This window comes from Carassius carassius, chromosome 21 (assembly GCF_963082965.1).
Source record: "Carassius carassius chromosome 21, fCarCar2.1, whole genome shotgun sequence".
Taxonomy (NCBI): domain Eukaryota; kingdom Metazoa; phylum Chordata; class Actinopteri; order Cypriniformes; family Cyprinidae; genus Carassius; species Carassius carassius.
This window is the reverse complement of record NC_081775.1, coordinates 20,317,673-20,343,101: the sequence shown is the minus strand read 5'-3', so window position 1 is coordinate 20,343,101 and position 25,429 is coordinate 20,317,673. Positions and strand designations below refer to the sequence as shown.

The following is a 25,429-nucleotide window of genomic DNA, read 5'->3' as shown; positions in this document are numbered from 1 at the left end:
ACTTAAATAGAGACTTTGACTTTACAAAAATAGGACCATGTGTTTCCTAAAGCTTTTAGGCAATAGATAGCATTTAGCCATTTTAAATAGTATCAACTCTTCTATGAACAGATTAAATAAAGGCTTTTGTCAATATATGATATTTTGATTGGCTTTCTAATAATGTTCACTTTCTGTATATTCATTTTTTTTTTTACTTGTACTTTGCTGAGGGCATCTACCAAATTATAATTTTTCTTCTTTTCAGACTGCCACGGGAACACAATTAAACTGTGCTTCTTAACAAGTAACATTTGTAATAGACTTGTGCTCTATTTTTTTCTACTTTGGGATTTTCTAGGCATCAAATACAAGTTTGACCTGCAATTCCAATGGTCACTTTGTCCTTAAAGGGTTACTCCTCCCCAAAATGACAATTTTGTCATTTATCACTTACCCCCATGTCGGTCCAAACCCGTAAAAGCACTGTTCGTCTTCAGAATTTAAGATATTTTGGATGAAAACCTGGAGGCTTGAGACTATCCCTTAGACTGTCAAGTAAATAACAGTGTCAAGGTCTATAAAAGGCATATAAAAGGCTTACTTTTTGTAAGTGAAGAAAACAAAAATAATGACTTTATTTATTTAGCTTCGAATTTAAATAAAACAGTACATCCTTTTGGTGCAGAGGTGCACAGAAGAGCAGACGCAGCACAGTGATATGGAGTGACACAGAAGAGACCATTGACAAAGGAATTATTGAATAAAGTCATTATTTTAGTTTTCTTCGCTTACAAAAAAAGTGTTCCCTGTCGCTTCATATTACCCAGATTGCACATCTGATGGCAGATGGAGTATTCTGACAACGACTTTTTATACCTTTTATGGACCTTGGCACTGTTATTTACTTGGCAGTCTATGGGACAGCCTCAAGCCTACAGGTTTTCATCCTAAATATCTTCAATTGTGTTCCGAAGACGAACAGAGCTTTTACGGGTTTGGAACGACATGGGGGGGAAGTGACAAAATTTTCATTTTAGGGTGGAGTATCCCTTTAACTACAGCATGTAATGACAAAAAACAAGAATTTCCTCTATAGGAATGCTACTGTCGGGTGTGATATGTTGTGTCTGTTGTGATATGTCGTGGCTGGTGACTATTTTTCTTCTTCACTATGGAGCCATGTGACTAGGTGAAATCATTTCTTTTGGATTTTCACGTAAGCATTCTATCGTTTTGTGCTGCGAGAATAATGACCTTTAACTAGACTTTCAAAACTGATTTAATGCACAACTAAAATATATAGCAGTGGCACAATGTGCGTATCCCATTGGGTTACGACACGCTTACGTGTCCCCATTCAAGATTCAAGACCCAAGAGAGGAAAGTTCCCTTCCCCAGAGCATCCCCTACAGCCCAGTGACATACATCTCCATACCGTCATTAAAAGTAAAGATGGTGGTTGTGCTGGAGGTGGCCGAGCCCTGCTTCAAGTCAGGGATGCTTTCGTACAGGCTCTCCCCGGGAATCAGCATTGTTTTGGCTGGGAGATGCTGCAGTCTAGGGGTCTGCTGGGGGGGTGGAGGGGGTGGCGGTGGTTGTTGCAAAGGTTGCTGGGGTCGCTTCCGTTTGGGGCGCAAGGTGGCACTGGCATTGGGTGGAGGCCTGTCACGCCTCCAGCCTCCCCCACCCTCCATGGTATCGTAAGCCAGTTCTGTTTCCTCAGTGCTGATGGCTTCGTAGCAGTGGTCTTCCATACAGCCAGGTGGCGCTCTCGTGCCTTTGCCCTCCTGCGGGGCCCAAGTTTGGGGTTTGACTACCACACTGAAACCCCCATCACGATCACCGCGGTCACCTCGAGCTAAGGTCCTAAAGCCGCTGATGTCCCTTGTGGCAGTGGGCGAGCCAGGCATGCCTCGCTTCTTTTTGCCCGTTTTGCAGACTTTCGAATACATCTCTGTGATCTACATGATAATAGAGAGATAAACCATCGGAAACATATTCATGAGTGGAAAATCTGTGTATACATCTTATACTCCAAAAGTTTGCTTTTCCAGTTCCCGCTGTCTGATATGCAACAAAAACAATCCGGCCTATTAAGAATACACATTTGTGGGTTTACAGCTGCTTCTGGTTAACTCTGAAATAGTGTTTATGGGTAAGGAAGTACTCTGGGATCATTCACAGATGATGTTTTAAAAGAATGTATAATGCCTAGAAGACATTTTGACTGCATAGAATGAGAAATAGAGGATGTGTCTCAGGACTGTGGAAAACTAAATGCACACTCACCCCTGCTGCAGATGTTGCCATATTCTCTCCTGCATGAGAGTTCAGAATACCCATCTGCTTGTGCTGGAAGATGATCTCATCCTCTTCCGGAGGTTTCCATATGTACTGTTCTCCATTTCCCATAAACACTGCCTCCTGATATATTAAAAAACAATCGACTAGAATAAATATTATATTACCTTTTAAGGGTCCATCTTAAACAATATACACAGGAGAATAGAGCTGTGTAGAACAGCATCAACAATGCACTCCAAGGGCACTCCAACGAATGGTTTACCCATAAAATTAATTCTGTCATCATTTACTCACCCTCATGTTGTTTAAAATCAGTATGAGTTCATTTCTTCTGTGGAAGACTAAAGGAGCTTTCGAAATGGAAGCTTCAAAAGTACAAAAGCAGCATGATAATACCATAAAATTTTCAGTCAACAATATTCAGTCTTCTTGATGTCTTTGTGTGAGAAACAAATTGAAGTATAAGTCACTCATAAATGTCACATCGAAGAACTGGATGAGTTCGATTTGTAAAGAAAGAATTCAGACTGGTTTTGTAAACCAAATCAACCGATTCAATCATTTACTTCTATTATATTGAATAAATTCACCTTTGATTATGGATTAATAGAACATTAGATGATAGTTTGATAAAATATTACACAGACTTACAGAATGCTTAGTTTAGATTAGATTATTTCACAGTCATACAGTTGACAGTCAGTTAAAAACTCTTTTCCCTGAAAATAAGACTATGTAGCACAATCGGGCTACTGTCCACCCTCTTAATGCCTGCCCTCATGTCTAACCATCTTCTGCATCTAGTGATATTGAGCTTAATGTGTTTCCTGTACTCGGGCGTAAGGGAACAGGCTGATGCTTGCTGTGCATTTTCTTCTCATTGTTATACAGGAGAAACGGAAGGTGGGCAGTGGGGTGTGTCACAGTGCCATTTTTAAGGCAGGGATTAGCATATTGTTGTAGCTTCTTTCGTTCACCATAGCAATTCACTTTTTCTTCCATTAGGACTGGCCCATTTTCTGGGTCTCGCTGTCTGGGTTTTTGAGAGGTTTTACTCCGTGTTTCCGTTGGTTGCATCATCCTCATAGTAAAGTGCCCGTGAGTGTGCAACACCCTGAATGCTGTGGACGGACCACTAAACGCTCGCAAGTATCATTGATTTGGACCGTGTTCTCACTGAGAAAATAATGAAGTACACTTGCAATGTACTTAATTGCAGAGCTTTAGTTGCAAGTCCACACTAGTGCTGAGGCACACAAAAATAAGGGAAGCCATTTCCAGCATGCTTCTATTTATAATTTGTTCCATTTTAAGACACAATATAAAAGCACAATTGCAAATTACAGTGAGTCGGAGGCTTTTAGTAGTCATGAAAGAACAAATAGTTTCCATCAGCCGCAATGTTCTCAAGCACCGCAGTAGTGCTTTTTACATTTGTAGCCTCAGCTAAATCCCTGCTGTTGCAGTGCTATGAAATACTGAATTACACAAACGCTGAATGTATGGAAAGACGTGCGCCATTCATGTCCCATTTGAATTGAAAATACACTTTAAATTACTGTTTAGGAATTACAGAATTTGAATTAAATTTGAATTGAGGCACCAAACAGGATACAGAATTATATCCAAATTGTAAAGCTCCACGAGCCGGGACTTGAACTTGGGTAGCTCGAAGTGCAATGGCATTATATATCAGTGCACTGCCCAGGAGGCTATAGGTGCTGACAAGCGAACAGTACCATTACCAAAACATGACATGTAAACTCTGCTGATCACGAATTGGCCTGGAGAGAATTGTCACTACCTGCATCACTGAACTTGTGACACAAACACAACAGAACTGCTAGATTTAAATTAGCACAGCCAGCAAAGGATTGAACGCAACTATTTTGAATGAGCGCAACTTTATTTAACAACCAAAAAATTGTCATTTTCAAATTTCATGGTCTGTTGAGGAAGTACAGACTTTCCTCTCGTTGATAGCAGAGGAGTGGGTCCAGTGAGAACTTGATGGTGCAATGCGGAATGAAAAAGTTTTTCAGGAGCCGTGGCAGTAGAGGTTGCGCAACTATAACGACATGTGAATAATCCCGCCCACTCTAAAGCGATACTAAACTGTAGTGGAAAAGCAAGCTGAGCCAAACTGAGTTGTATCACGCAGTGGAAAATCATAGAAAGATAGATAGATACCTTAGGGAAAGATGGAAGATTGAAGGCTTCTGCGTTTTTCCGAGGTATCTTCTGACTGTGTGGATGTGTTGGAGGTTGGGTTGGGTGAGTGGGCGGGGCATGTCGAATGTCCCCACTGCTGTGTCGTTGTTGTCCGAGCCCCTCCTCAGTGTCTGTCCCATTGTCCCTCTTCTGTGCTGCTTTGTCCACTCTCCGGACCTTTCTAATGCAGGCGTACTCCACTGTTTCCTGCGGTTGAGGGGGCGTGTTTACCACTTGGGGGAGGGTCTCTGGCTCTGGAATCCCACTATCCAAGCAGTCCCCATCAGGATCTGGTGGAGCAGGGGTATTAGCAGGGACCGCCGGTGGGGCGGGTGTGTCCGTCTCTCCAGCTCGACCTCCAACACCATAGCGGGTATCCTCAGAACCACGTGTGGGAGAAGAGCGGCGGCCCACCTCGGCGTACGTGTGTTCCCCATCTTCACCAGGGGGGATCTGAGGCAGCTGGCGGCCCTGAGAACGCAGGTCAGAGTTTGAGCGACGGCTAGGAAGTAGGAGTAGATCCATGCTGGCAGGCCGGTTCTTCTTAGAAGATTCTACAGAGAACAACATGATATAAACTAAAATCTGAGAAGCAAAACCATTGTTTTTTTTCAAAGAGACAAAATATTTGCTCGAAACTGCAGAGGCAAAGGGCAGCAGACACATGCCAATCACTATAAATATAGATAGATATCTACTAATAGCCCCTATGGAACATAGCTGGTACCATGCTCAGACCTTCCCTCCAAACTGCAGGTATATGTGAGGAACTAGAGACTAAGCTTTAAGAAATGTGATTGTACAGTACATACTCTTGCCATTGCAGTTGAGTCTGTTCATCTCATGAAGCTTGGTGTCTGACTTACTGATGGAGGTCAGCTTGGACTGTCGCAGTATACTCTGAAAACAGATGCACAGATAAACGTCTTAAAATTTATTCAAATAAAACAGCATAAACAATACAACAACTAAAAATTCAATTTTCCTATCCAGCCTACATTGGGCATATTGTTGGGTCAAGCAAGTACATGGCAATATTAATAGATTCATGTCTGAAATAATTACTTCTTACTGTTGTATGTTATTTCTATTATTGTATACTCTGCTGGGTCACCATCACTGCTTGATATAGAAGGTAAATCAGGGTAAAACATCTACGTTAAAGTTTCATACAACATGGGATGCTAAAATAGTGAAATGGGCCAAATCCTTTTGTTTTAGATTCAAAGCTTAAGAGATCCATTCAAAGTTTAGGTCAGATCTATTTCCACTGAGCCGATTAAGAAGATTAATTAAATTCAGGAAGAGCCTTCAATTTGTTACTTAAAAACTAGTGTGAGGGAAGAATTTAAATCCTGAAACAAAACCATGAACTGCTTGAACTGGCATGGAACTGAGCCCACACCTGGGTTCCTTAGAAAAATACAGAGAAAAAGAGGGAAATGATTTAGAAGAATAAGAATGGGTTTCACTCACTAGCAATGTGTACACACGTAATTGTGCATAAAGACCTATGTGTGAATGTTTTCATGCAGAAATCATGATTTATCAATAAGATTTCTCTCTGAAGATTACTTTAGGTTATCCTTTTTCTCTGCTTATATAAATACAAAAGTTTGGGTTCAGTACGATTTTGTTTTTTTAAGAAATGAATACTTTTAGTCACCAAGGACATGCTAAATTGCTCAAAAGTGACACAGTAAAGAAATTTAGAATGTTACAGAAGAGTTCTATTTAAAATAAATGTTGTACTTTCCATCCTATTCAAAGAATCCTGAAAAATCTAACATATGTGGAACGTCTGTTTTGAACATTTAGAATAAGAAATTTTCCAGTGCACCAAATCAGCATGTTAAATGATTTTTGAAGAATCATGTGGCACTGAAGACTGCAGTAATGACTGCTGAAAATGCGGATTTAAAAAAATCTAAACAAGTTGTCTTGTTGAGAATGAGAGGCATTTTTGAGAGGCAAACACCAACTGACCCCAAAGTAAACAGAAATAGGCTATATATAGTGTGTGTACATACTAACAGATAACTTATTGGCTGAAGATATGTTTGAGAAATGGCTGTGCTGTGTGCAATTATTAGTGAATGACACCCGATGAGAAAATGGAAAAAAAGGCAGCAGAAGAGAAGAGACTTAAAAATGCTCACCATGTCCATGAGCCTGTGCTTCCTCTCCTCTCCAGGGCCATTGTGCGTCTTCCCCTTCCTGCAAGACACATTCAGCGAGATTTAAACCAGGCTGTTCCAAATCAAACATTTTAAAACATTAGGTTCAAACTTCAAATGCTCCGTTTATTCAGTGATTTATGAAGACTGAATGCGCTGACTCATTTGAGCCCCTGATTCAATTTACTCTAGTAGCTCCAACTGTTTATCTTGTGCAGAAAGAAAATGCACATTTCAATTCAATTAGGCTACTCAAAGGATTCAAGGCAGCTGATTTTTTATAAACTGTTTCAGTGAAGTCATTTGATCAGAAGTAACTGTGCAAGTGCTTTCAAGATGCACTGTCCTCGAAATGAGTCCAGATTGGCATTTGAAACAACAGACGGCTTTCACTGGATGATTAACCGGCCTTAGTAACTGCGGCGCAACAATGTTGCCACAAAGAAAATCAATCAAATAATCAACATAATACAATTCAAACATCACTAAAATAGATAAATGGATGCTGAGGATTATTTTCTTCATGAGAAGACAAGTACACAGTCATGTCTCTTAGTGTTTTAAGAATCTAAACTTGCCTCTCTCACACATACACAGGGCACTGATCCAGACCCATTGCCTGGAATGTTCAGCCAAATTTGACCAGACATCTGTTTGTTCTTGAAAAAAACATATCAGTCGTTCCCTTCTGATTGCTTGCATTTTTTTGATAAGATTACAGGAACAGTGTAGGTATCTGAAATCTGCCATCTAGCAGAGTGAAATGGATACAAAGTAGATTTTGTAAAGTACTAAAGCTGTTTCTGAGATTCCCATGAATCACTGATATTAGTTTTTTAAGACATAACCGAATAAAAAACATTAGTATAATATCACACAAGAACATCTAGCCTTCTCAATTAAAAAAATAAATAAATATATAGTATACACGAATGGCTTCTTAAACCAATTAGTAAATATACTTTGCTGAATATTTCAGATCTAATTATTATCATAAATGATGTGGAAGGTCATTGAGGAAGATTGACCATATAAGCATGAATTTGGCCTTGAAAGGGACAGTTCACCCAAATAAAAATTCTGATTTACCATGTAGTTACAATAAATGGGAGATTTCAAGCTTCAGAAATTATACAAAAGCATCATAAAAGTGGCCCTTAGTACTAACACACTATATTTCATTGCTTTGCATGACAAATAGGCCACAATTTTATAATCTTCCCCATCAGTGGTCTCAAAATCAAAGCTGCTTGGAGGTTTCTGATACTGAACACCTTGATTAGTTGGATCAGGTGTGTTTGATTAGGGTTGGAGCTAAACTGTGCAGAGCTGTGGCTCTCCAGTAATTGAGTCTGAGACCAGTGCTTTAATGTATTATAACCTCCAAGAAACACCTCATACGTGGCCACTCTCAAATTTAGGGGCTATCCTTGCCATTAACGCTTGGATAAGCCCTTATTTACGCAGCATAGGTCTGCAGTGCATTACAGCGGAGCTGGCCGAGGCACATTTCAGAAGCAGCTTTCCACACTGCTTTGCTAAAGATAGACACCTATGACTCCTTTCTATTAAAGATAATGGCTAGTGGCTGCAATAAATGTAAACCTACCAATATACGTTACTATGACTTATCACAAGGGAAAAAAAATTTTTATTTGCATAACATCGGTTAATGGAAACGCCATAATTTCACAAGTTTTTTTATCAACATTTATATAATCTCGCACAAGTTCGCAATCTGTAATGGAAACGCACCTACTGACAACTGGTTTTGTGAAGTGTATCAGCTTTATCAATTTATTAGTGAACTATTGAGTTTACCTTTGACTGTAGTGTTCAGTATTCATTTGCAAGCTATAAATATTTTTTTCCAGTGAGTTTGACCTTAAGAAGTTATCTTTATTAGTATTAATATCTTGTAGGAAAACTGACAATACCTCCAACATCTTCTCTCATTTTATCATTAATTTTTTCCCTGCAATGTCTTTCTTACATGTACTGTATTTCCTTCAACCCTTGTTCTTGTCTTTCTCACTTCTTGTCTTTCTTCACCTCCATCTCTCATTCCTCTAATACCTTTTCTTTGTCCTCCCACTACCAGATGCATCATGTGCTTTGACAAAATGAGACATTAGCATTCACACAGTGGAGCACAGCATTTACTGCGATGTTAACAATATGAAGATTTTCAGTGCAAAGCACACTGCTACAAGTATGGGAATACTAGCTCAGTGTGAACATGCTAGTCATTTTTTCTTCATTAAGAAATACTGTACTAAAGTAAAGCCTGTCTCAGAAGTTAAGATCTACAAGTGTTATAATTTATTGAATGCAATCGGCTGGGAGAAAAAAATGGCTTTAGCACAGAAAAACTCGGTGTTTGCCTGTGCAAAACTCAGAGTGTTATGGGAGTTTTTCAGGGTGTTCCTATGCGTTTGCGATGGTGTTCTGAATGTTTAGCACTTTTTTGTGCAGTTGTTAGTGTTCTGAGAGAATGCCTACTAAAAAAAGACTTCTGCATATTAGCTTAAAATATTGATAAAATATATTTCCTATTTTATCCTAGGTATTATCCTCAATTTGAGTGTTATTTGTGTATGTACACTACTGTTTAAAAGTTTATGGTCAGTAAGAGAAACTACATTTGTTTTTCAAATCAATTATGTTTTTTTAAATTTCTATTCATCAAAGAATCCTGAAAAACACAGTATCCACAAAAAAAACAAAAAAGTTTTTTGTATTGATAATAAGAACTGATTCTTAAGCTCCAAATCAGCATATTAGAATGGTTTCTGAAAGATCATTACTGAAGACTGAAGAAATGATTTGTCAAAATTCATCTTTGCCATATAGATGATAAATTACATTTTAAAATACATAAAAATAATAAATGTAATAATACTAAACAATATAATTTACTGTACTTTACAGTGAACATAAGAGACTTCTTTCAGAAACATTAAAAAAACAAACAAAAAAAAACAGACCATAAACTTCTGAACGGTAGTGTATGAAACAGCAAAATTATCAATATTATATTTATGAGTTTAACGGAGTGTTGCTATATTGTTGATTTCTGTGGTGTTGTTGGTGGGGGGGGGGGGGGGGGTATGCTAAAGCATTTCTAGATGATTTCTATTAATATTGGGGTTAATCCTTCAGGGTAAGTCTATGGAAGTCTTTCGCCAATTTGACTTGTTTTGTATTTTTTGTACACCAGGAAAAATAAGCCTCTCATCAATGAGCTGCATGATTTAAGGTTTTTATGTCTGCAACACAAAAGCAGGATGAGTTATGCATTTTAGGTTTGGGGTTTAAACAAGAAGAATATTAATCTAAATAAATTAACCACCAAAGAAACTCCAACCAACCAAAGAGGGCAAGCAGTATAAATGAGCATATGTGGTTGTGTTTGCAACTCACCTCTGGCAGCCCACACATAGAACGACGATGAGGATGGTGACAACGAAGGCTGAGGCGGCGGCGATGGCCCCCAGCAGCAGTACTTTGCCGTAGGGATGAGCAGAGAAGTTCACCCCGTCCTGCATGGAGGCCATGTGGAAGTGCTAACACACACACTTTCACGCTCGCCGTCACACACGCAAACACATATGCATGCACACTCTCAAACACCGTCCACAAGATCTGAAAGAGAAAAGTGAGAGTGCTAGAATTAGTTCCTTTGCTTTGTTAAATGAGTCTTTTTCACCAATCAGATGGATAACAAAAGCGAATCATACTTTCATTCCTCCCTGCAGCCATTCTCTAAAGTGTGAATGAATGACAGAGAGTGAGTGAGTCTCCCCTACACTTTCTCTTGTTCTCTCTCTGTCCCACTCTTGTACTTTTAGTTTGTCTTTCTCCTTATGTGTGTCTCCTGCAGGTCTCTCTCTCTTCTCTCCCACAGTGTGTAATTTTCTGCCCACTGACTGTCACTCAGCGTTTGTGTGGAATCATTTGTCTCCGACTGGGGGGCATTTTTCACTTTTCATGCAAAGATTCATGAGCATCAGGTACCTCACCTGTCTGTCGCTGCGAACAAAGTGACAGTAAATGCAGTTGAAAGGCTGAGCTTTCACACTACACTTTAAAGCCCCTTTCTAAACAGTTGCACTGCTAGGAAAAAACACTATATTTTGCTTTCTATTGTGTATGACAGTTCACTCATTGCCAACTGTTAAATGACATTGTTTTTAAGAACACTTGATTAAGTAGAATAACATTAGATGACTAAAATAATAGCAAGGTCCCATTATAGTAAGCTCACACTGAAAGTGTTGTGGGGCCCAGGGGTCAAAGTGTTCAGCTACTGCTAAATGCACCATGGGTCCCAGGGGCCAATGTGGTCAGCTTGTGCCTGATTGTTAAACTTCTTCTGACAGAGTCAGGACACACAGCTTGAGGCTTTGGAGGCCCCTGGCAATCCATGATGAACATGTAGAAACTAATGGCAACAATGTCCAACCTCCTACTGTGCATCTTAATGCGCCAAGTTTGAAGTAGCAGAGAAATGAACATGATCACACATTTGATATATTGCAATAAAGTATTATGCATTACAATCTGAAATGCTATCAATGTTTTACGCATTACATATACAAACATTATATATATATATATATATATATATATATACACACACACATGCACACTATGTACTGTACCTTTAATACTGAATAGATTAGAATAAATCATTTAGAAATTTAAGTTTTACACACACATACACATACACATACATATGCTCTTCTTGTTTCTATAAGGGACGTCGCAGATGACTGTGCAGGAAAACAGCTGCATTGAATTGAACCCATGTGAAGCAAATGTAGTACAGTCTATACACTTGATTACATTATTGCGTACACTTCTCCAATTGTCCAATGTTCTCCATTACATCAGAAATCTTCTGAATGGGCCAATGCTTTTGAATGGAGAACAAGTACTGAATTGTTCAGTCACCTTTTGTCTGCACACACAATCCAGCCTTTATTTTTCAACGTGAAGACTTGTACAGCTAGTGGCGGTACAAGGAATTCTATGGCTTTTTCTGTCTTACACCTTGCAGGCATCATGCATGAGATGAAGTATGTGGATTTTGTCAGATAAGGAATTAGCCCTGTTTTAATTGTTTGGGCTCTTGGTTTAGAACTATCAAAGGGAAGTGAGTCATGATAAGAGCTAAAAATACCTCACAAGCACAAGCAAACAACAGCAAGTGTTGAAATACTAGGACAATGCTAGGGGGTAAAAATCTCTTCTATTGTGTCTTGCTCTTTGTCAGTCTGAAAAACGGTCTTTTTACTACAATGCAGTTGTCAGAAGAGTAGTGCGCATGCATACTTGCCCTGAGTTGCACTTGAATTCCCGGTGACCCCTTTTAAACTGTACACGGGTCTCTTGAGTATGCATCAATGAAAGAACATGCCTGAAGATTAATGAGTGGATCCATCATCCACTGACTCCCTGTTTATACACAGAAAACAGAGACTGTGTTTGTCAAATGCTGCCAGCTCAATAAGGAAAACTGCTGTGCTAGGCTAAGGCATGTATCCAGACATTCCAGATATTTTGGAATATTATAATAGGATCCCAACTGGAGCCAAATAAATCCTAATTTAATCACTCTGACCAGAACAAACTAGACAAACATGATCGTTTTGGACAACTGTGTGTGTGCTTATTTATTTAAAGCAAAATTAAATAAATATACACTGGGGGATAATAAAACCTCCATAAATGTGCACATATGCCTAGAGTAACCTTATGTAGTGTTGTTGGTATAGGCTAGCACCATATCTCCCAACATTTTTGTGTATTTAGTGTTAATGAAGCTATCGCTGTATCTCACCTTCACTTTCTCCATCTTTCCATCCCAACTCTTGTGGTGCATCATGGTTTTAATGATCTGTTTAAACAGGATCTCCTCAGTGGGTGAGCAGGGACACAGTTTTAGGTGTTTGCAGCTTGGTTTCTGAACAGCTTGAGTCCTTCATGTGGTTCCTTTTGAATTTACATTTACCGGTCTGCGAATTAATTCAGTCTTTTCAACAGGCTTTAGTCAGTGTAGTGCCATATTGAATTTTTGACAGGAATGAAAACGAGGGATAAAAGTACAGTGTGTTCAGTGGATTATACTGTTGCCAATTGTTTAGCTGATGAAGCATCTGTCCAAAAAAGCTTTCAGAAAAGACCTCCATAAAACAGTATTGACAATTATTTTTACATGATCTAAGACACAGTGCAAGAAAGTCTGAAAGCCTATCCCTCACAGCCTTGTTTTCATCCGTTTTCAATTAAATATGGTGCCTTCCCTGATTTCATGTAAGTAAGAATCCACATAGTCTGCAATTTCTTGTGAGGACAAAGATTTCCCAATGCAGATTTGGAAGATTTGCTACACTGGGCTGTTGACCAGCAGAAATCTGCTTGGTTTGAATGTGACTTCTTTAAGAGCTGTGCTTCATACATCACTGCACTACTGACAATAATGGATCTTATTTTGTCAGCAATTTTGCTGAAACTTTGCTAATGTGACTGTGCTTTAACTGATTAGTTGGTTGGTTCAAAGGGTCATGGTTTGGCATTTAAAACATCTAACAATAGGTATTCTGACTTAATGCAGTTTTTCAACGAATATATCCATTGCTAATAGTCAATCATAGTATAAGAGATGTTTTACTCAAAATTTGTCCCCAAGTGCCCATGGCATATTTCAAATCTCATTATTGACAATGACATTCTTCTCATAACTTTAATGCCTACAGACAAATTAAATGCAAAACAACTGTAAGCTTCTTAAACTTCTTTCTCTAGATTGCCTTGTTTTTAACACAATTTGAATTACTCAAAATAAACAGACATGGATATTGAAATGCTGATGACCATAATACATCCCACTGTGATTTTAATTGGAGGTGAATCTAAATTTTCCTCATGAGCTGCTTATTCAGGTTGCAGTGGTATGACAGAATTTGCTGGTGGCAGCCTAATGGCTTATGAATTAAGCTTTCTTGGTTTCTAGTTGCCCAATCACATGTGAAAGTACCTGATGAACTGCAGAGTTACAAAAATCATCATCTCCATAATGCCCTTCAGCCACAGACCAATGTGTCCTAACTAGGTCTGATGCAACCAATTTTCACTGTCTGTCTGCATTGAACATGAAACTGCTGTGCATTGTGAGACAATCACAATCAATCAGAACATAACTGATGTGCAGTAAAGTGTGACAGTGAGCCTAATTCTCTCCATAGGATAATTATTTTATTAACGATAATGTATAATCCTTTAACAGACCTGTTGTGAGCTCTGAGGTTGTTGGCATATGCTTTTGTTGAAGCCATCTGTTTGCATAATTTGCACTTTTTTTGAAAATAATTGTGTTTTACAGTGGAATTTGTGGTGGAAAAATTACATTACCCATGATTCAGTGCAAAACGATTCCACCAATCAATCAGAGAGTTGCAGCCAGCAAAACGACAAAATCCCTACGTCCTCAGAATACTTTAATATTTATATATTTTTTGCATATTTTGTAATAAACTTAAAATGTACTGTTTCTATAGATAAAATTACATTTAAATGAATAGTTTTATATTTCACAAATGTTCATTTTTTATTTAACTGTTATGCGCAATGCTTCATGGGATTGGTAGTTCTTTTCTTCACTAAACCTTTAGTGTTTTATACTTTTGTGTCCAGTTTTTTTGAAAATAAAAGTTTAAATAAAAGTTTGTATTGTTGTAATTTACCCTGGTTCATGGCTTATATGCTATTACAAAGACTTAAATCCCTATGGTAGAAATGAATGAAAAAAAAAATACTTCTACAGTACCAACCAACGCCGCTTAAAAGTGTACTGGCGCTAAAGATCTCTGTATGAGCAGGAAGAATTTGGACCAATGAGATGTCACAGTGGGAAGGGCTTGCCAGCTTGATGCAGCAAAAATAGACACCAAACACTCATCAAAATATCCTGTCACACCATGTTTGTAGCTAGGACAAATTTTTTGTTTTTTATTGAAGAGTTTTGTCATGATTCAGATATAAAGAATTTGCTAAATGACAACTATTTACACAAAAGCTAAACAATCCTTCCTATTGCAAACTTGTTTGTTGTCCTGTGTGCTTAGGGGAAAGAAATGGGCCAGGACAATGCTGAAACCAAGCACTCCATCAGGGATTGTTCTGTCATGAGCACATCATTAGTCTGAGGCCAGATGGAGCTTGATGTGACTGTTTCACCCCACTGAATGGCCGAATCACATGTTACTCCTATTGATTTGTTAAGTCATTCCCTTTAATGATGTTTTTCATTCAGAGACCTAGGCAAGCATGAGCTGGGTGAATAAAATAGTCCCAGTCACTGTCAACAGGTACTGTTTAGCACATGTGAATATGTGACTAAACTAGACTGTTACATAAACCCAATCAAAGGTATTATAGATGCTAAACTTTCTGACATATTGCCATATTCTGCACCTACAGAACATGAGCTGAATTTCAGTGTGATTTATGGCTTACTACATTGAGTCTTTCCATTAATAACGGCCATAAATTATAAAATAGTTTTTGTTTTCTAGTCTGCACCTAAGATGGCACTATTACTATGGTTTAATCAATACATGTTGGTCTGCTCCTGTCTTAAGTGGGCGGTTCTTGGCCAGAATAAGCTGCAATGTGGACCAGACCTAATGTTGTTTATGAGACTCAGGCTCTTTAAGTCATCACAGAAACATATATATGCACACACATATGTGTTCTGTCAAAGTTCAAATCCAACTATCTCTCAAAAATAGCACAGTTAAACTCCCATCACACTTTCTGGACCAAGTCGAACTTGGCAAGTGTGAGGAGTTTGTGGCTAAATCTACATCTTGTCTTTGCTGGGCTAACTAAACAGTAAGGAGATTGTTTCCTGTGTAATTACACAGATACTGTTTGGGAAGAAGCAGAGCCTGTCTCTGATACTGAGTCCCTGTCTTTATTCTCAGACCGATTAATTTGCCTTTCTGAAAACCAACTCATTAGAGCAAGACAGAATCCTATTTAATTGGTCAAATCAGCTAATGCTGCGCTATTTTTTAGGATACCCAAGACAATTCCCTTAAAATTATTACCATTTCAGATTTAAATAATGTGACCAAGCAAAACGAAAACATCCTGTTCACTCTTAATTGGAGACTTTCAGTCCACCACACATTTTTAAAATGAAACACAAATGAAACAACCCCTCTAGACTTGAATGCTACTAACAGAAGTCTTGGTCTATTAGTACAAGAAATTACTTCATGACTAAAGTATAATTTAATTTAGCCAGTAAAAATGTGTAACATGCTGTTAAAAGGTTATAATGATTCCAGATTATATATATAATTAGAGATGCAGCAATATTAAAATTCTGGCTGGTACTGACCTGTGTAACTTTCAAATCATAAATATGTATTAATTATAGTAGGCATACATAATCATTTTCATGGTACGATGTTGGATTGTGTCTCAACGCCTGGAAATTAGAACCAGACTTTGTACAAGATCCCATCAGAAGATATCAGTTTTGTCTGGTATCCAAAACCAGCTTGCAGAGTTTTGTCTGAGACCAACTGAGAGGTTGACAGAGGAAGCCGTGAAGCCACAGAATGCAGGGGATGAAATGCTGATATAAAATGAGCAGGGTTTATTGATTAAAGTCTGAACTTCTGAACTTAGCAGACAGCAATTGTATATTATTTTGTCTAAATGAATAAAAATAAAACATCAAAAACTATTTGATATCTTTCACTCAGAAATTAGGCCTACTAGTAAATTTAAATATACTCATCAATAAATAATAAAAATACTATAACAGTATTTATGTTGAGGAAATATCCTTATTGAGACTAGTTTAGTTATGATATATATCAGCAGGGGCACATCCAACATATTTAAAGGGATAGTTCACCTAAAAATGAAAATGTTGTCATAATTTACTCACCCTCATGTTGTTCCAAACCTGTACACGTATTTATTTTTTTTCTTATGTTGAACATTAGAGAAGATATTTTTAGGAATGCTGGTAATCAAACTTTTATAGTATTTATTTCCCTACAACTGTTTGATTCTTCCAAATATTTTATTTTGTGTTTAACATAAAAAAGAAACATATACAGGTTCGGAATGACATGAGAGTGAGTAAATGATGACAAAATTATTTTCGGTAAACTGTACCTTTAATACAGTTCTACAAATCCAGTGATTAAACTACTGCTCCCTAGTGGTTGTTGAATGAAATTGCAGAAATGCAATATCAAACAACAAAAGCTTACAGGTCTCTTGAGTCCTCCACAAAGCCAAAGCATGTCCAGACTCCAGTCACTTCAGGTCAAAATCACATGATTAATGTTATTATCGGTATTTCATTTATTTTATGGGTTGCATGTGTGTGAAATGTATCTTTATTTTTAATAAAAATAAAAATAATAATTTAATAAAAACTATGGCAGGTTCTCCATCTCCATGTCAGATACCAGCTTCTTTTTTCCAGTCAATTACTTCCCCAGAGAAATAAAGAGCGTGTCAGTTTGTAAGGAGCTCAGGAACAGGGAAGAAGAAAGAGTAACAGAGAGAGATTGGGGAATGGCATGTTTTAATTACTCTGAAGCCCTAGATTTCAGTCAGAGAAAAACTGGCACGTCCCCCCAAACCCCCGAGACATGACTCTCTCGCCTCCTCCCCCTCTTGTTTTTCCCCTTTTCACTCTTTTCCTTCTCTTTCTGTCCATTCTACATCAGCAGGAATGGGGGAATGGGTATAAGATGAGATGTAGGCTACATTGCAAAAATTATAACAACAAATGAATATAATTTAACAAAAACAATTTTCTAATAGCCGTTCATATGCTGTATCCGTAACTGTAGTGGGAAAATTACTATCAGCTCTTTCAATGGTAGTTGTGACTGCATCGCACTCCACTCAACTTCTGTCACTGACGTTCGTGTCATCAGAAATCAACAACTCTCTTTGAAAATGGATGACTTCCTGCTGCTTTGTTGGTGTAAATCTCTGTATGCGTGAACAGCCCCGAAGTCTCTTCTGAGCAGCATGTTAGCATGAGGGATGTACTGTAAATGATTTATTCGCAAGCAAGCAGTAAAACGGTGTCCTCTGTCATCTTTTTTTGAGTTTAAAACAAACAAATCCTTAAAGCCAAACTCCTCAGGGCTAACTTTACATTGCTGCTTTTTTCTAAGATTATAACTTGTTAAAGAAGTAAAAATAATTGACTGTTGATACTATTAGTTACAGCTGTACTGCTACTATTTCATCCTACAGCACTAACAGCTAATGCTACAAGAACTCACTTCAGAGAACAGCTGCAGTGTGTGTTCATATTTACAGCTTCAGTGTCCACTGGACTGCCTGTCTTGTATTTGTCTGTTACATGTTTTGATATCTGTTCTGCACTGTGGCTCTAGGGATCACTGTATTTTGGTTTGTCTCCTACCAAGTTGAAGAGAAATAATACTTACTTTTGGTTAGTAAGAATAAAAATGAAGAAAAATATCCTAATGAGGGAGCCATATATAATGGTTCACTTAAGGGTCAGCTGTTTTGACCTGAAGCAGTAAGCAACCTCCTAGCAACCATCTAAAGATGCCCTAACAACCACCCAGTACACCCTTTTAACCATATAGCAATTGAAAAAAAAATACACAAAAAAACAAACTCATAATACATTAGCAACACATTAGCAACATACATCTTTCTTCCTTCAGTCGAAAAGAAATTAAGATTTTTAAAGAAAACATTCCAGGATTTTTCTCCATATAGTGGACTTCAATTTTGGCCAATGGGTTGAAGGTCCAAACTGCATTTTTAATGCAGCTTCAAAGGGCTCTACATGGTCCCAACTGAGGAATAAGGGTCTTATCTAGCAAAACAATTTCATTTTCTAAAATAAAATGCACATTTATATACTTTTCTAGTATTAATTTAAAACCATGCGCATGTGTGTCTTCATGCATTATGTAATCACGTTGGAAAAGTCACACGCGGTTAGTTCAGAAACCTTAAATTGTTTTTGACTTAAAAAAGAAAGACAAGAACATCTTGGATGACATAAGGGTGAGTAAATTATTGACAGTGAACTAATCTTTTAAACCAACATCATATTTAACTAAATTTTAAAAAAGAAAAAGAAAAAAAAAACTCTTCATCCATGCTTTAAATGTAATGGTTCACCAAATTATATTATTTGTAGAAAGTGCCATTATTATTTTCTTAAGCATTGTTTTTATAATGTTATTATTTATATAGCCTACTAATAGTATTTGTGATTTTTTTTTTCTTATGTGATTTTAAAAACCTGTTCAATTAATTAGAAATAAAACAAATTCATGAACAGCGTCTGAACTGTAAGAGAAACTAAACACAATGACTCAAAATACCACATTTTAAGGTCACCAGAGATTCCTGGCCTCACGACCTTTGTTTGGAGGAGACAAGGACCTCTTGACCTCTTGCTAAGAGACTGTTGAAATGTAGTTTTGTTAGTAGCTGAATCATACTGGTTTGATCAGAAAGGGTCTCTTCCACAGGACATAACTCTCAAATTACAGTTACAGCCAAATTACATAATTAGTTATTACATAACAGCCAAATTACAGTTACAGTTACAGTTATTCATTTAGCTGACGCTTTTATCCAAAGCGACTTAGAATTGCTATATATGTCAGAGGTCGTACGCCTCTGGAGCAACTAGGGGTTAAGTGTCTTGCTCAGGGACACATTGGTGTCTCACAGTGGATTCGAACCCGGGCCTCTCACACCAAAGGCATGTGTCTTATCCACTGCGCCAACACCACCCCAAAACAGCAAACATTCACCCTCACAATCTGTAACTATAGGTGATTTAATGGGGGAAAATTATTAGGATTTGGTTTCAAATGCTCTTCTGGCAGATATTGCAGGTGTAAAAGCCCTGCAGACACAGACATGCATATGCACACACACATATGTTCAAGGCCAGATATAGGCTGTATGTTTCCTCCTGTGAGAAGCTATGACCACTCATCTGCTCCACGATAAAGCTGAGAGAAGGAACTCCTCTACAGTTCACAGTATCATCAGGCAGAGCCTCACGTTTAATGGATGTCTGCCTGCAGGGCCTTATCACACCGTCACAGACCTACAGCAAATCTCTGACGCTTCTCTCAAAATCTAAAGGCTCTGTTCACTTTGTAGGCCACCCCAGGATAAACAAGAGGTTCAGGAAATTGAGTACAGCAGAACCACATTTCAGATTTGACAATTTGTGTGATTCATGTAAGAGGTTTCCAGAACAGAAGAACTGAACATAATGCTTTTCTAAAAGATTAAATTTGACAGTTGTCAATTTTAAAGATGAACTTATATATATTAAAACCTGTTATAACAGGGATTCAAACCAGTGCAGCCTTCTTGCCTTTTCGGACAAAAAAATAAATAAATGTATATATAAAATAGCTCTTTACCCCTCCGGACTCCAAACATTACACTGAATCACATGTGAGCCAATGTGGGATTTCTCTTACATTGAGTGGACAGTACAGAACATTCTGCTTGCATTCTCTGATGCTCATGGTTGGGGACATCATATCTGTTCCAGTCTCCACCAATCAACAGGAAGCTCATATTACTGAGCAGTTTGGCCCTGATGGTCTGATTCTCTGCAGCCACTCTCACAAACTCACACACTTGACACACTCAGAACCTTCATCTTTCTTGTATGACAGGTACATTGACAAGCCTTCCCTGTACACAATAAATGGTGATTTAATTCATTCCAGTGAATAAATTAAATCACCAACACTAAATCACTGGATTTTTCTTAATCCATTCAAAAAAAGATTCATTCAGATTTGTAGCCAGTAGGTGTCAACCAGGGGTTTGTGTTATGAGTCAGGCCTTGTTCTACAGGGATTTCTGCTATAGCACCCTCAAACGAAATCAATAGCACCCTCAGTTAAAGCTGTAATAATGGCATTTTATTGCAGATTTGACAAACTATACAGTGCATTATGGTCTGCACTCTGGAGACCGATCTCTATTTCAAAGTGTTTTTGCTGTGTTGAGCAATGTAGCCAATCACCGACATTTCTGTTGATTTCTTGAATCAGAGGCGTTTAAGTTAGAATCCACTCACTGCTCAGATCCTTGGAGTTTTTGTTGAGTTATTGTGTTCAGCACGAATCATCTCATTATCACGAATTGTTGATGCAACATGCTATCTTTCTGAGAATGCTATGAACTGAAGGTTACTGACAGCGTTTTAGTAATTATAAACAGACACCACTAATATATATACAGGTGCTGGTCATATAATTAGAATATCATCAAAAAGTTGATTTATTTCACTAATTCCATTCAAAAAGTGAAACTTGTATATTATATCCATTCATTACACACAGACTGATATATTTCAAATGTTTATTTCTTTTAATTTTGATGATTATAACTGACAACTAAGGAAAATCCCAAATTCAGTATCTCAGATAATTAGAATATTGTGAAAAGGTTCAATATTGAAGACACCTGGTGCCACACTCTAATCAGCTAATTAATTCAAAACACCTGCAAAGGCCTTTAAATTGTCTCTCAGCTTAGTTCTGTAGGCTACACAATCATGGGTAAGACTGCTGACTTGACAGTTGTCCAAAAGACGACCAATGACACCTTGCACAAGGAAGGCAAGACACAAAAGCTCATTGCAAAAGAGGCTGTCTGTTCACAGAGCTGTGTCCAAGCACATTAATAGAGATGCGAAGGGAAGGAAAAGATGTAGTAGAAAAAAAGTGTACAAGCAATAGGGATAACTGCACCCTGGAGAGGATTGTAAAACAAAACCCATTCAAAAATGTGGGGGAGATTCACAAAGAGTGAACTGCAGCTGGAGTCAATGCTTCAAGAACCACTACCCAACAGACTTATGCAAGAAATGGGTTTCAGGCTTAATGCTTCCTGCTGCTGACCAACTTTATGGAGATGCAGATTTTATTTTCCAACAGGACTTGGCACCTGCACACAGTGCCAAAGCTACCAGAACCTGGTTTAAGGACCATGGTATCCCTGTTCTTAATTGGCCAGCAAACGCACCTTTGCACCTTTGACCTTAACCCAATAGAAAATCTATGGGGTGTTGTGAAGAGGAAGATGCAATATGCCAGACCCAAGAATGCAGAGGAGCTGAAGGCCACTATCAGAGCAACCTGGGCTCTCATAACACCTGAGCAGTGCCACAGACTGATCGACTCCATGCCACGCCGCATTGCTGCAGTAATTCAGGCAAAAGGAGCCCCAACTAAGTATTGAGTGCTGTACATGCTCATACTTTTTATGTTGCATACTTTTCAGTTGGCCAAGATTTCTAAAAATCCTTTCTTTGTATTGGTCTTAAGTAATATTCTAATTTTCTGAGAAACTGAATTTGGGATTTTCCTTAGTTATCAGTTATAATCATCAAAATTAAAAAAAATAAACATTTGAAATATATCAGTATTATATCAGAAATATAACAGCCGGGCCTGTTATGACTGAATCAATGAAACATTAAGTTACGGAAAAATCACATTTGTGACCGAAAGGAATCTTATTAGGCTATGCTTTATTAAAATTTGTGTCTAAAAATTTACTTAGATACCCCAGAAAGAGTTTTGAATCATTATACGCCTTTTCTGAATGATAATGACTCACATTAACACATTTACCAAAAAAGTTGAGAACTGAGATGATCTGATTCAAAACGGCAAATTGTTGCGTGTTCATTCAGTAAATTTGAACAATGATATGCTCTTTTTCACAAGCCGCACTCGAATGCTATTGGCTAGTATTGTAGTCAGTCAGGAAAGCTGTCACGCACTAAAGGCTCATTTGTACTTCTGTATCGGAAATACGCTGTAGCCTCTACACTGTAGGCTGTGCGTCGGTTTTCATTTATACTTCTGCGTCGTTGTCCGCATCGATGTGCAGAACACATGCAAAACCACTAGTCTGCAGTGTCCATGGACATGTTGCTTGTGTAGCCCGCAGACCATGGCAAAAGCCGAAGAAGCAGCTTGTCGGAGAAGCGTCAGCGGTGATGGCGGCAAATAAATATCAAAGAACAGATCATTTATTTAAAATGACAAAAAAAAGAGATGACAATGGAAGAGCACAAGATGGCATCTTTTCAATCTCCACAAGGACTTGTAACATACCATGACAGAACAACTATTTGTCACGAACAACAAAGTGATGTAATCATACGTTTTATAATAAATGTTAAGACACTTGTTCTTTGCTTTGTTTTACTTTAAATAAGAAGGTTAAAATGTATTAAAGTGCGAAACACACATATGACAAAACTCAAATACATATGGAGGGAGGGGTACTACCAGACCAACCACAGCCCTTGCGGTCAGTGTAGATTTGACGTGCTGACATTTTTGAAAAGGTGCACATCAGGCTACGTCATAGCCTGCACGTACTACAGAAAACCTACAATGTACGTAGCTACGGCGTTGTTTCGACACAGAAGTATAAATCAGCCTTAAGAAATCAAGTTAAAGGGGTGGTCTAATGCTGTTTCATGCATTCAGAGTTATTTAAACTATTAAACAGTTGGATTCTCATGCTAAGCATGGCCAAAGTTTGAAAAAAAAGATTTGGACATAGAGTATTTTTGTGCCACATACACAATTCCGGGGTTTCTTACTACAAGTTTCGGAACGTTTTTTTCAACCGTGGCTGCTCATTGCGTAATGAAGTGTGGAATTCCTTATATGGGCATTTCTCCCGGAAGAACATGCACATGCACACATGTCGACTCGCTCGGGAAGAATGTCTCCAAAGAAGTTTGTTTTTGTTTGTAAGGGAAATATAACCTTGTTCATCTTCCCAAAGAACACAGCATTACGTAAACAGTGGATTCAGTTTGTTTTTCGAGTTTCGCAAGTGTGTTTGTTGATAAACATTTTATAAACAAGGCAGAGTTCGAGACTGGATTTGCACATTGTTTGATAATTATAGTTGCAGCGGTCCTAGCTATAAAAGATCCCGGTCATGATTCGGAACTGCAGACAGTAAGTGAAACTGCATCAAATGTCTCTGTTTTGTTGGTAATCAGCGCTCAAGTGCTCGTCACTCTTTAGCTCCGCCCACGGCGCGCCTCCAGAAGCGCCGGCTGTTTTCGGTGAGAATCGGAATCTTTCTTTTATAAATATGATCAAACTAAAGACTTTTTGGAGATATGAAGGATGCAATACTGCTTTATAGATACTTAAGATTAACATGAGATTGGGTGAAACTGTGTGTGTAAGGTCACCTTTAACAAAATTAATCAGTGTATGGTATAAGGGTAGCTAAACTAACAGTTCATTCACTTAGAACATTTACGAAAGAAGTACAGACAATATTAAATGATTCAAAGTCATTAGTGCTCTGTTTAGACTTTTACATTTTATCTGACAAGAACGACAATATATCTCTACGTGTGCCGCCCTAACATGTTCAGTGCGTTTATTGACTCGTCTCGTGCCCAAATTATACATCATCATTGAAGTACTGCGCCTTTTTTTGCAGACAGGAGCTCAATCTGCTTTTACTGCGGCAGTTTAATCAGACATTATGAGACATACAACAGGTTAGCAGAATAAATTTTGACCCGGCCTGGCCGGTATGAATTTTAAAACGTGAATTGTTAGAACTGAAATGATAGGCTATTGTATTTGTCAATTATGCCAGCATAAACACCATTGTTTTCCCGGCTCGCATATTTGATGTGTAGCGCGGATGCATGATATGTTATGGCCCGCAGCGGTCGACCTCTTATTTAACACGAGTAATTCGTTGCTCCCGTGGGTATTGTCCCGCCAATCCCCGCTGCACTCTGGAAATAATCTCGCAAGATTAAACTGGAAATTCACGAGCAGTGCAGGCGCGTCTTCGAGGCCAGCTCCCACAGCAGACGGCAAGGTTTCAATCGAAATCCCTTTTAATTGAGGGGAAACAAATAAACGAGCGGCAGTGTCACTGTTCTCTTAATTGATTCCATAATTCACGGTATTAAATTTGATATCGAGGAGTTCTGGTTTCCGCTGAGTAAGAGAGTGTGCCACAACCTGCTTATAAATCGTTTAATTAAGCGTCGAATCACAAAGGGTAATGCGGCTACACTGAAGCTGATGCACACGTGTCGTCTGATTTATATGATGCGAGTCATTAATCTCATATTACCGGACGCGTTATGCTCCAACGTCCAGCAGCAAACGATCATGCTATACATTCTGCTATGCGTTTAATACAGGATTCCGTTGTGTGGTCAGCACGTAGACAGAAGTGCATGCCAATGAGACGCGTATACAGATGCTGCTGAAGATACTCACTCAGTTTAGGGATTCAGGGGGCGCGTCGCCGCGCAGTGTCCACCTCGCTGCACTCTCTCTGCTGCTGCTGAAACGTCTGGCTTCTGTTCAGACCCCGTAAGCATAATCAATAACCTGCGTTGAGCCTAGTTTCATATGTTAGGGAGGACATGTGTGCGGTATGGTATCTGGCGTCCTCAGCGCAACCTCTGACCATCCCCATTGTTCCTGTGCATGCCGCGTCGCTCACAAAGCGAAAGGTGGAAACGCACAGCTGGGTTATTCCAAGTCTAGGCTCGTTGTGATATCAAGACCACGTCACGAGACACGACTGCCTCCGCTGAGCCTCTGAGCCTCCTCAAGCCTCAATCCTGTCTCGAACATCGGCGACAGTACCATATG

The 25,429-nt window shown here is 38.5% G+C and overlaps 1 protein-coding gene across 3 annotated transcripts; it reads right to left on the bottom strand.

The window, feature by feature from the left end:
- Window positions 1-870: 870 nt before the first annotated feature.
- si:dkey-70p6.1 (uncharacterized protein LOC570575 homolog) lies at window positions 871-25,429 on the bottom strand. 3 transcript variants are annotated; one of them, XM_059502819.1, is made up of 7 exons: window positions 25,049-25,429; window positions 10,098-10,319; window positions 6,657-6,714; window positions 5,310-5,397; window positions 4,477-5,051; window positions 2,272-2,406; window positions 871-1,943 (listed from the first exon to the last, which is right to left on the bottom strand). In XM_059502819.1, the coding sequence occupies exons 2-7, from the start codon at window positions 10,229-10,231 to the stop codon at window positions 1,389-1,391; spliced, it is 1,545 nt and encodes a 514-aa protein (XP_059358802.1). In that variant the 5' UTR covers window positions 10,232-10,319; window positions 25,049-25,429; the 3' UTR covers window positions 871-1,388. The 3 variants fall into 3 exon arrangements, with proteins under 3 accessions (XP_059358802.1, XP_059358804.1, XP_059358803.1); XM_059502821.1 differs by having other exon boundaries at window positions 5,364-5,397; XM_059502820.1 differs by lacking the exon at window positions 25,049-25,429 and adding an exon at window positions 10,415-10,479.

What these genes read in the sequence shown, in the direction of transcription:
- si:dkey-70p6.1 (XM_059502819.1), bottom strand. Translation starts at nt 10,231, where the DNA reads ATGGCCTCCATGCAGGACGGGGTGAACTTCTCTGCTCATCCCTACGGC. An exon ending in AGCACAGGCTCATGGACATG is followed by an intron (nt 5,398 to 6,656) that starts GTGAGCATTTTT and finishes ATCTGTTTTCAG; the next exon opens with AGTATACTGCGACAGTCCAA. An exon ending in ATCTTCCATCTTTCCCTAAG is followed by an intron (nt 2,407 to 4,476) that starts GTATCTATCTAT and finishes TTAATATATCAG; the next exon opens with GAGGCAGTGTTTATGGGAAA.